The sequence below is a fragment of the Mobula birostris genome, chromosome 14, assembly GCF_030028105.1.
Source record: "Mobula birostris isolate sMobBir1 chromosome 14, sMobBir1.hap1, whole genome shotgun sequence".
Classification (NCBI taxonomy): Eukaryota; Metazoa; Chordata; class Chondrichthyes; order Myliobatiformes; family Myliobatidae; genus Mobula; species Mobula birostris.
Window position 1 is genome coordinate 77994155 of NC_092383.1, and position 12673 is coordinate 78006827.

Below are 12673 nucleotides of genomic sequence, written 5' to 3' on the forward strand. Positions count from 1 at the left end.
GTCTGGAAGCCCTCCATGGAAACATTTTGGTCGGGTATGTCCTCGTGCAGCCACGTTTCATTAAAACACATATCACTGCTCTCCCGAAATGTTCTCTGACTCCTGGTTAGTGCTGTCAACTCGTCCATTTTATTACCCAGCGATCTCACATTGCCCATAATGAGAGAGGGAAGACACGGCTTATAACTCCTCTTCTCCATAAGTCTCTGTTGTCTCGACACGGTCCTCTTTCCTCGCCTTTTTGATCCCCCTCTGCGTCCTCTGTGTGTTTTCCTCCAGATTTCAGCCGGGGTGTCCACCGCTCTGTTCGCTAAACCGGCCAGCATAAGCGCAATCAGCTGGTCCCTGGAATTAACAGTATGACCATACTGCTGCCTCGCTAATGAGACGTGTCCAAATGTAACTATTTCCAGCGCTAAAAACCCAAGTAAAACTCTCTCCACCAGCATGTTAGAGAGGGTGCAGCTTCAACGTGTTACCATGAAAAAAAACAACAAATAACGTAAGTTTAAAAAGTAAGAAGAAAAAAGAAAACTAGTCAGAAATAATCAGAAATACAAATAGTGTGTTCTTCTGAAAGTGTGGAAGGCAAGGTTAAAGGGGGCCCCTTCCTTGCTCTGGGTTGGAGGAGAGAGGTGAAAGCAAAGGTGCTGGAAATAGAACCGATGTGGTTGAGACCCCTGTCAATTTTGGTTGAATGTAAGCTATAGTTAAGGATAAAAGAAAACTCAGCACTATTTTTAAAGTGTCATTATCTAAACAGTTGCTACATGTGCAACTGAAAACCTTTTTTATCTGGGGCACAGTGATTACCTGCAGGGCTGGTTTGCTCTGTGTACAGAAAGCACAGCACAAGGTGAAGGCAGGTCAACATTCAGTTAACCTATTAAGCTACCTGTGTTTTTAGTTGATAGATCACGTTTAATGCAGAGAATCATTGGATTGCGACTCTCGGAGTTTCCTGAGATGGAAGTATTGCCTTCACTTACGTTTCATTTCTTGTCTCCTGGAGCTGAAGAGCAATGTGTCCATGGATATTAGTCTTTCCTTGTCAAAGGGTGTTAGTAATCATTGCAGAAAACCCTGATGTAATCCTCTCTCTCTTAACCCACTTTCTCTTTACTTCTATCTCCACATTTCTTTCTCTCTCAATCTTTATTTATTTTCCTTCTTTTTTTATCTCACTCTCCTCCTTCATTTCTCTCTTTTTACCTCGCTCTTTTTCCCCTTCTTCTCAGCCACATTTAAACTTAAATAACGCAGATGCCAGTCCCAGCTAATAATCAGATGCTTCAACTCTGTTTAGGAACAGATGACCAGGAAGCTTGGGATCTTATTATCGCTTGCTGAAACTGTTTCTTTTTCTTAGGCAGTCCCTGGGCATTAAGGATGACTTAGCTCCAGTCTGGTTTTAGTAGTTCTGAGAGAGCTAATAAGACCAATATGGGCTATTCCACAGATGGGGCAAGGCAAATTGGTAGCTTGTTAGATGGGGTTCTCATTCCATTGCTTACAATGGACCTAAGAATGGCCTTGAGGTTCTAAGTGCCTTCTGAAATGTTGCTTCTGCACCTTGAAGGTCATAGACCAGAGTTACCAGGAGTCAATGGGAAAGTTGCAATTCTTCAAGGAAACCTTGAGCACATCCTTGGACCATTTCTCCTGTCCACCTAGCAAGGTCCTCTGATTACAAGGTTTGGAAAAGAGTAGAAGATTATAAATGCGAGATGATTTTGCAGATGCTGGAAATCCAGAGTAACGCGTGCTGCTGAAGGGTCTCGGAGGGCAGACTTTCCACAACACACGAACTTTGTTCCAAGTCTGAGGTTTTGGTCTTCAAATGCCTGTTTTCTGAACTGACCAAAGTTTGGGCTGGCACATTGATGGGCATGGCAAACTTCATCGTAGATATGTGGTGGGGTGGATTTGAGTTTGGAAATCCTTTAGTGCAGATGTTCAGTTCCAACTTTAAAAAACATACTTGAGAATGAAATCAATCACCACTAATCTGCATAACCCAGTCTTAGATTTGTCTTCCATTTCTATGCCTTGGCTGCTGCGGGGCTTATCTCGGCAGAATGAGCTGAAAGTTTAGGGGTACAAACAGTAACTGGATAATCTGAGAGCATGCCACTCTCAAGGCAGAGGATCCTTCCCTCCCCTCCCTTCCCCTATCCCTATGTCACTCTGCCCCCTCCCCCAGCTGCCTGTTACCTCCCTCATGGTTCCGCCTCCTTCTACTACCCATTGTGTTTTCCCCTATTCCTTCTTAACCCTTCCTGCCTATCACCTCCCAGCTTCCCCTCCCCCACCCTTTTATCTTTCCCCTTACTGGTTTTTCACCTGGAGCCTACCAGCCTTCTCCTTCCCACCCTCCCCCCACCTTCTTTATAGGACCTCTGCCCCTTCCCTCTACAGTCCTGATGAAGGGTTCCGGCCCGAAACGTCAACCGATCTTTTCCACGGATGCTGCCCGACCTGCTGAGTTCCTCCAGCGTGTTGTGAGTGATACCTTGTATCCTGTTTGGGTTGCCTCCAACCTGACAGCATGAATATCGATTTCTCCTTCCAGTTAAAAAAATTCCCTCCCCCTCTCCTCCTCCTCTATTCCCCACCCTGGCCTTTTTCCTCATCTCACCTGCCTCTCACTTACCCCAGGTCCCCTCCTCCTTCCCTTTCTCCTTCGGTCTATTCTCTTCTCCTGTCAGATTCCTTCCTCTCCAGCTCTTGACCTTTCCCACCCACTTGGCTTCAGTTGTCCTCCTTCCTCTCCCCCCCCCACCACCACCACCTTTTTATTCTGGCATCGTCCCTCTTCCTTTCCGGTCCTGATGGGGAAACATCAACTGAAACATCAACTGTTTATTCATTTCCATAGATGCTGCCCGACCTGCTGAGTTCCTCCATCATTTTGTATGTGTTGCTTTAAATTCAAAAGGTAGCTTTAATGGTCAGTATTATATCTTTACCTGTCTAGAATCCTAAGCTCATTGTTTTCTCCATAAAATTGCACGGTCATGGAACGAAACAGCACAGAAACAGGCCATTAGCCCACCGGATCAATGCTGACCATTACCACTCAATTACACTAACCTGCTATAAATCCTACGTTTTATTTCCTCTACATTTTCATTAACTCCCTCTGGATTCTACCATTCACCTACACACAAGTGATAATTCATAGTGGCCGGGTACCTTAAGCAAAACTGATGAATAATTTATTTGCTGATGTGTAATATCCAGATAAAGTAAAAATACTGAACTGAGAACCAAAAACTTCTCCATTTTCCAATTCTTATTTTTCTGTTTCAGTTTCCAGTGTGAAAGCACGCTTCACTTCCTATTCATTCATGGAAAAGTCAATTAAATCAAGTTTGATTTACACTGACCCTTTGTTGTTGGTGCTGGCTATTTCCAATATACCACAGTATTTCTTCCCAGCTCATCAAAACTTCAGGAAGACCTATAGTGCACTGCTGTCAGTGGACTATTTTTCTGAATTATGGGCCCCCTTGTAAAGCAGAAGTCAGTTTTGTGTTAAACAAGCTCCCAGAAATACTGGTAAATGAAATGCAGCAGAATTGAAAAAAGTGCCAAAAAAAAATTTGCAGGGATGGTGCCAGGGCCCGAGGACCTGAGTTATAGGGAAAGGTTGACTGGGTTAGGACTCTACTTCCTAGAGTGTAGGAAATGAGGGGTGATTTGATAGAGGTATACAAAATTATGAGGGTTGTAGATGGGGTAAATGCAAGCTTCTTCTATTGAGAGTGGGTGAGACTAGAACTGGAGGTCATGTGTTAAGTGTGAAAGGTGAAATGCTTAAAGGGAACATGAAAGGGAAATTCTTCATTCAGAGGGCGGTGAGAATTTGGAGTGCACTGCCAGCGGAAGTGGTTTGATTTCAACATTTAAGAGAAGTTTGGATAAGTGCATGTATGGGAAGGGTATGGGTTGCTGTGGTTCGCCAAAGGCCAGATAAATCAAAGGGCCTGTTTCTGTGCTGTATTGCTCTATAACTCTGGACTTCTTGTTTCCAGCAAGTAGAAATACAGGCAAGGGTAGCGTGTGGGTGAAGCTGAATGACCCCCATCCACGAGCTCCTGTCAAAAGCACTTTGACAGCTGGCTAATGAGTTCTACTCGTTTTTGCAGCTGTCAAGCCTGTCGAGTGCTTTTAATGCTTCTGAATTTAGAACCACACAAAAGTTTTGGGGGGAGAAAAAGTCTGTGTCTGGGTACAAGTAAGTGGGACTAGGGAAAAGGCCATGCCAGCATGGACTCAATGGGCTGAATGGCCTGTTTCTGTGCTGGTGTAAACCATGATGTTAATCAATCAACTATTTTTTAAAAAATTGAAAACCTAAACTAAATTAAACAAATATTCAAATCAATCTATTCAAAAGTTTCAACTTTTGCCCAACTCTATCACAGCTATTTTCCCTCAATTGCATTAAATGGGTTTTCTGTGCCTAAGAGGTTCGGTAAGTAGATTGTGTGGTGGAATGGCGTCAAATGTGTGCCCTAATTCTAGTCTCTGTGAAGCCAAAGTTGCAGTGCTGTCAAGAAACTCCCAATGCAGAACAAACAACTAGCCTCAGGCTTCTGTGATAAATACCAATGGTTTTGCATAGAGCCACTGTATTTTGCACGAACTCCCAGCCAGATTCGTACTATTTTTAAAATCATTCAGCTGTGGTGTTGATGTGAGTTGGTGCAGATTGAAATGGTCTGTTACAAGTGGGTATGTGACTTCCCTGCACTCTGTCTCTGTAATGCTGTCTGGCATGCACTTTTTAGGGACACTGGTCTGGCCCAGGGCATGGTTAGTGTTCACAGGGCAAGGTGAAAAGTTGTGGTGAAACCTGTAAGCACTAATCAGGTCGCTCAGAGTAAAGCATTTAATGAAGCCGGTAAATTACGAGCAGAGTGCAAGCCTGAAGGAAGAGAGGACTGCTGCAATTTACGATTTCCCAACACGTGCATCACCACAAATGTCATTTTCAGTCAGCAAGCCTCAATTCCCGTGTGTTGAAGCTTAACCTCTTGTTGCCCAAACTTCCTCTCCTCCAGTGTCCTTGAATATGCCAGCTCCTCCCAAATGCATCCCATGCTTCGTGCAACTCAATTTTTAAAATCCACCTGTCAAGTTTTAACTCTGAAAGAGCCATAATTAAACGCCTAAGACATAGGAGCAGTATTAGGCTATTGGGCACATTGGGTCTGCTCTGCCATTGCATCGTGGCTGATTTATTATCCCTCTCAACCCCATTCTGCTGTCTTCTCTTCATAGCCTTTGATTCCCTTACTAATTGAGTACCTATCAAACTCCACTTTAATTATAATTACTGATTTGATCTTCTCAGCTCTCTGTGGCAATGAATTCCATTGAATCACTACCCTCTTTCTAAAGAAATTTCTCCTATCTGTTCTAAAGGAATGTCCTTCTATTCTCCAACTGGGCCCTCCAGTCCTAGACTTCCCCATTACAATGAATCATCTTCTCATTGTCCACGCTATCTAGGCCTTCCAATATTCGATAAGTGTCAATGAGTTCCCCCCTGCAACCATTCTTCTAAACTTTATGTAGACTCTTTATGTGATCATGACGAGTGAACCACTTCATCATTCTTGAACCACCAATGACATGATTCCGCCACCAGCTCATGTCCTGGTGAGGAATCTTTGCCTGCTTCCAGCCCAATCCGTCCACATTTAGACAGATAATCTCCTGCAATGAGTCCTATTCCATTTGTGGATCAATGCCTCTGGAGGTGCCCAAAGGTGTGTCCTGGTTTTCTATCCTACTATGTTTAGATGCTCAAGGAGTGATATAATGTGATTCAATAGTGTTGCTAAAAGAAACCCTTTCTTTTCATAGGGAAACCTAACTCTAGGGGACACTATATACAACTGTGATCTCTTGTTCCCTTGGTGATTATTCCATCCATCATTGATGCTTTTGTCTCAGGATTTCATACTCCTAGCTCCTATGATTCAACTTTAAATGCAATCTTTTTACCTAGTATCTAAACCCACAGTGTTAACTTTCCACTTCCTGTGCTTCTGTAGAATAACTTGCAATATCATGCATGTTTAAAATAGCATTAATTGTGGGTTATGATAAAAACAGCACAAGGTTTAAAAAAAAACAACCTTTCCAATATCAGGGATGCATCAAAAAAGGTAAAAACCAAACTGAAATAGAGACAGAGAGATGGAACAATAAGCAAAAAAACACAGACTGGCTGGTAAGACCATGCATACCCAAAGCATACAATATTTTGATTAGATGAAATAGTCCTGATGAAGGGTCTTGACCCAAAACATTAACAGTGCACTTCCCTCCACAGACGCTGCTTGAGCTGCTGAGTCCCTCCAGCAATTTTTTTTTGTTCCATATTCTAGAACCTGTGGGCTGTTGTGGTTTGTACAGGATGTAAAATTTGACAGAAGCAAAATGGGACAGACTATAAACTTTTCTTCTGAAGTTTTTAAAATTAGTTTTAAACTACCAAAGCAAAATATTGCAAATACTGAAAATCCAAATAACCAGCATGTCCTGGGAATATGGAATGGTCAAGCAGCTAATGAGGAGAGAGAAACAGTAAACATTTCAGATCTCTGAGTCTTCATCCTAACCGAGAGATGAAACGTATGTTTTTTGGTGGGATTGCAATAGGGTGATCAGTGACATAAAGTATCAACAATGCATTTCTCTCTTTGCAAGTTACGCCTGATGTAGAACAAAGGACCCTACGGAAAATCCTGTCAAATCTGGGCAATGTCTCTCACCCTCTGCAAGCCACCTTAGCTGAACAGAGGAGCATTTTTAGTAATAGACTAAGACAACTTTGTTGCTCCAAAGAGCGCTATATGAGGTCATTCTTACCCTCAGCCCTTAGGCTCTATAATGAGTCAACCTATAGCCAGGGAAGTGATGACCCCTCCTGTTAGACTGTTTGAGGCAACTTATTTGTTTTATTCTTTCTTACTTCTCTTCTAACATTTGTAATTATCTGTGCACTTGTTATGCTACTATGACACTTTGGGATCAATAACAAATCTATCTAGCTATCTGTCTACTGAATATTTCTAGCACTTTTATTTTTAGTTGTTTATGAGCTGAAGCTAGTGAAATGATGTCAGGATGCTTTCTTATAACTTGCTGATACTGGCAGCTTGCCATAAATCCTTCAAACCTGATTTCCTTTATTGAATACAAAACAGCATGAAGATGGGGTGGTGGGACGGGGAAGAAATGATGGCGTCAAGCTGGCCTCCTTCCCCTTGCTTCATGGTGCCACCCTTGTTGTTTTCTAGTACCAAAGGCAGGACGCAACATTCTGTCCCTGTTATTCTGTTCCTTCCTTTGCTGCGTGAAACCTGTTAACGGTGAGGAAAGAAAATTTATTGACAGTAACTAATAATGATTAGTTTCCTCTTCTGTGTTTTACTTTTAAAGATAGGGGCTTCCACTTGACATTGATAGCAAACCCTCCAGTAAGCGTGAGGCCTGAGTACTGAACTCTAACCACACTAATGTTGGGTGACAAGACTTCCTGCAGAAGCAGAGAAGAGCCAGAAAGCCTGAAGGTCACAAACATTTCCTTTGCAAATTTCCTTTTGATGTACTTGGGTATTGTCTGTGGGTATGTTTCTTTCTTTTCAATTTCCACCTTCTACCCTCTTGTTCTTTGGTTTTCATTCTTTCCTTTTTTTCTTTGCTTTCTGCAGCTCTCTTTGCTTTAGAGTCCCTGCCTAGGACCTAAGCACAAAATCTAGACCGGTCCACCAGTGCTGCACTGAGAGATGCCAACCTTTGATAGAATAGAATGGAAAAGGTGTTCCCACTGCCAAACAAATCAGTGACCTCATGCCAGACTTAAAGAAATTGGCAAAAGCACTGGAGCTGGAAATGGGGCGCATATTCTGTGCAAAGAGATGTTCAGATCTGGTCTAGTTCTGCCTGAAAGATGGAAGCACATTCAGTAGTGACTTTCAATCACTGAATAAGTATATCATAATAAATGCATCCTTTTAAATGGCTGGTGGATTAAAACTTTACAGTGTCTGAAGTTCAGAACTGCAGCACAAGTGACTGACTTGAGCTCAAGCAGCCCTTTTCTAATTTTGACCAGGATATGCGTGAGCAAGCTCTTCCTTTAGATACCAGTATGAATAAACTTATCTACAAGACATGTTTGCTCATGCAACATTGTCGATAAGATTAAAAACATCAACTGCTAAAGTTTATGAAAGCCCATCTGTTTTTAAGAAAAGCAATTAATTAACATTTCATTGAGATAGAAATAACTTGCATTTATAGAATGTCATAGTACATCTCATATCCAATAAAATAAACTTTTGAAGTATGACCACTGTTATAAAGTAGGAAACATGGCAGCCAATTGGCTATTGTAATCATTCCCATTTCTTTGCTGGGAATAATGGCTCAGATGAAGGGTAAAGTTTGCTCCATCAGAAATTAGGCTCTCAAACCCGTTTTGTCATTAAATTGCTTCAGGCTAATCTGTTTGTCAAATCTACCAGCGGTTTTGTATATATTCTCTTCTACAGGGACTACTCAGTCACTGTGAACTGAATGCCACAACCACCAGAGGGCCTACAGGAAGTTCACAAGAATTATCTCGGGAATGAAAGGGTCAATGTATGAAGAGCTTTGATGGCTCTGGGCCTGTACTGTACTCGCTGGAGTTTGGAAGAATGAGGGGGGATCTCACTGAAAATTATTGTATATTGAAAACCCCAGAAAAAATGGATATGGAAAGGATGTTTGCTGTAGTGAGGGAGTCCAAGACCAGAGGGCACTGCCTCAGAATAGGGCAATGTCCCTTTAGAACAGAGATGAGGAATTTCTTTAGCCAGAGGGTTATCAATCTGGAATTCATTGCCACAGAAGGCTGTGGAAGCCAGTTTGTTGGGTATAATTAAAAAGGAATTTGATAGGCTCTTGATTAGTAAGGGCAATAAAGGTTACGGGGAGCGGGAAGGAGAATGGGATTGAGAGGAATAATAAATCAGTGATAATAGATAACAGACTCCATGGGCCGAATAACCTAATTCTGCCCTATGTCTTATGGCCACGGTAACGGCTCCTGTATTGTTCTGTTCTACAGGGTGATTAACGCAGGAAAAAGTCCCCTCAATGAAGATCAAGCTACCCGTGAAGTAGTAGTTGTGGAGAGTAGGAATCCAAAGAACCGCACAGGAGCCAAGGCGATCAATGAAGATGGTGACAAGGTAAATGATGGTGTTGAATGGTGCTATACCATCCAGTCTGATTCTTCAGTCCCCTACTTTTCATTCCATTTCTCCAACAAATCCCTAAATCATTTCCCACTGCTGCCTGTAAGGAGTCTGTATGTTCTCCCCGTGACCACGTGGGTTTCCTCCGGGTGCTCCAGTTTCCTCCCACAGTCCAAAGATGTAGGTAGGTTAATTGGTCATTGTAAATTGTCCCCTGATTAAATTGGGGGGAGGGGGTTGCTGGGCACCGTGGCTCAAAGAGCTAGAAGGGGCCCAGTCGGTGCTGTATCTCAATAAATAAATAAATAAATAATCTCAACTGAATCTATTACTTATTCCAGCAAATCAAGACATTTCAATTGTCATTGGGTCTTTTGATTTGCCTCCAACCAGTTTAGCTCCTTGACCCTGAACCGGTTGTCCGCTTCAGTTTAATTAATCCCATGATGTGGATGTTGCTGGTAAAGCCAAGTTATATTTCCCGTCCTTTGAGCTGGCGGTCAGCTGCCGCCTTGTTCTGCCTCTGTCCTGGTGAATCACCCTGTTGTTTGGCACTGTTGGACCTGGAGAAGCTGCTGTCCAGAAGGTCCTTCGGAAGTCAAGAATGAAGCATAAGTCTTGTGGTTACAGCCATTTTATTTGATGTTCATCACAAGGAAATAACAGTAACCAACTCGTTCTGCAAGAAGTGCAAAAGAACAAAGAAAAAACTGAACAAAGGCGAAAAAATCTTGCATCATGTTTGCCTTTATACTGAAAAATAGCTCATTATAGATGAGAGAAATTATTTTGATGAGAACCACCTCTGAGACAGTTTGACTTACGCTCGTGTGACACCAACTCCAGACAAAAAAACTATAAAAAGCCACAGAACCAGCTATACCACAAATTACTAAAACTCCACTGAATATTTACAAACAGTGATTATACTTACATATCAGCAAATATGAAGAAAATTAAAAATTCAAACCCTAATCCAACAGCAGTGAGATTGGGAACTCAGACTGTATAATAGACAGACCAGACATCTTTCCAAATCAGGAAGGTATTTAACTTACAGATGATGCTTTTCCCAAGTGCTTGCAGTCCTTGTGCCTCTCAGTGGTAGATGTTGCTGATTTAAAAGTCATTTTTGTCTTATCCATTGTATCTTATATTCCTACCTTACAAACAATTTGATTCTCTGGGACCTCCATTCGAGGCTGAATAGTTTATTTCGCGAAGTTCCCCCTAATACCCAGTCATACAGAGAACCCCAGTGATCACAATACAATAATATAGACGACAGAAGAGAAACAGACAATGCCAGGGATCAGATCTCTGTAAGACCTAATGCCACTTAGAACACCCCGTCAAGTTTCGTCAGATAGGAATAGAAATTCATGCACTTGTCGCCTAGTCCTGGGCATGAGACCATAATTATGTGTCTTCGCATGCAGTCTTTTGATTGTAATGTTAAACCCAGATTCCATCTGTTATCTGGTGGATGTAAAATATCGCACAATGCTGCGTTGAAGAACACTCCCTCTCTAGCACTCTGCCCATTATCTACCTGTCATTGCCACAAACAAAAAAATACTAGACATTATTTCGAGAAATTAGAAGTGCATAAATTGGCTGCAGTACATCCTGCATGATAATAACCTCCTTTCAGAATTTACTTAATTGGTTGTCAAGTACTTTGTGAGGTTTTAAGATTATGAAAGATCTCACCAGAATGCAGGTTTTTCATCCTCCTTTGAGTTCCCTGATTTTAATAACCGAGAATAAAAAGCAACAAAAACATCCAGAAGTCATGACCCCTCAATTGTGCAGAGCAGCTTGTGAGCAAAGAAGCATTGTCTGAACTATATGTTATGTGAAGCAGTGGGAACGCCATAAACTCTGAGAGTGAGTTGAGCGTCCATGTCACTTGTTGGCATTGGTTGAGATCCTAGATGCAAACCTAGAGGATTGGAACCTTCGCCATATAGCGGAAGTTGTTCTGTTTCTGTGATTGTTTTTCTCCCCCAGGGAGGCAGTGGAATTACGTTCCACTACTGGGCGTTGTTTGATGGCCATGCGGGCACCGGTGCTGCTGTCATGGCCTCGAGACGGCTCCACCTCCACATCTGTGAACAGCTGCGCGACATTGTCGACATCCTGCAGGACCGTGACGTACCACCACCAATCTGCCTTTCCAATGACCCGGAGACGGTAACGGCAGACGGCACAAAGAGTCTAGAACATCAGGGGGACTGGGAACCTCCCACTGACAGTGAATCACGATTCCAGCTGGAGAAGGAAATCTCGCACGAGTACCTGGTCATTGGTGCAATAGAAAGCGCCTTTAAGCAGATGGTGAGCTATGGGACCGTAACGTCTTGGGCTTAGGTGCTTTAGTTTACTTTACTTTATTGTTGCCAAACAATTGATACTAGAGCGTACAATCATCACAGCGATACTTGATTCTGTGCTTTGCGCTCCCTGGAGTACAAATCAATAGTAAATAGTAAACATTTAAATTATAAATCATAAATAGAAAACAGAAAAGGGAAAGAAAGGTAGTGCAAAAAAACCGAGAGGCAGGTCCGGGTATTTGGAGGGTATGGCCCAGATCCGGGTCAGGATCCGTTCAGCAGTCTTATCACAGTTGGAAAGAAGCTGTTCCCAAATCTGGCCATACGAGTCTTCAAGCTCCTGAGCCTTCTCCCAAAGAGAAGAGGGACAAAAAGTGTGTTGGCTGGGTGGATCATATCCTTGATTATCCTGGCAGCATGCGGTGTAAAGTGAGTCCAAGGACGGAAGATTGGTTTGTGTGATGTGCTGGGCTGTGTTCACGATCTTCTGCAGCTTCTTCCAGTCTTGGACAGGACAACTTCCATACCAGATTGTGATGCACCCTAGAAGAATGCTTTCTACGGTGCATCTATGAAAATTAGTGAGGGTTTTAGGGGACAGGCCAGATGCTCTACCTTTTTTTAAGCAGCTCCTAAAAGCATCTTCTGGCCATCACTGAGGTTGTAGTGTCAGGTAAGATGGATAACAGATGATTCAGGTCCAGGTTCAGAGATTTGAACGCAAGAACAATTTAATGCCTGCTTCTGTTTGGAAGCTGCGGGCAGTGGTAAACAGGTTGGTTGTTGTCATGTATACGTACAGTGAAAAACTTGTCTTTCATCCATTTGTACAATCAATACATTACAACAGTGCATTGAGATAGTATAAGGTGAAACAATAACAGATTGTGTCGCACAGAGAAAGTTCAGTGCAGGCAGCCAATAAGGTGGAGTCGTAACGAGGTAGGTTGTGAGGTCGGGAGTCCATCTCATTGCCATTCAATAGGGGACCATTCAAAAGTTTTATAACAGAGGAATAGAAGCTCTCTTGAGCCTGGTGCTTCATGCTTTCAGGCGTCCGTACCTTCT

The 12673-nt window shown here is 42.6% G+C and overlaps 1 protein-coding gene across 2 annotated transcripts in view; it reads left to right on the top strand.

Annotated features, from left to right (window-relative positions):
- Positions 1–12673, top strand: part of LOC140209998 (protein phosphatase 1H-like) — a 52924-nt gene that overhangs the window by 10272 nt on the left and 29979 nt on the right. For both annotated transcript variants that reach the window (XM_072278717.1, XM_072278718.1), the window contains exons 2-3: positions 9137–9260; positions 11280–11606. In XM_072278717.1, coding sequence (XP_072134818.1) covers positions 9137–9260; positions 11280–11606 — 451 coding nt within the window. The remainder of the gene's footprint in view (positions 1–9136; positions 9261–11279; positions 11607–12673) is intronic.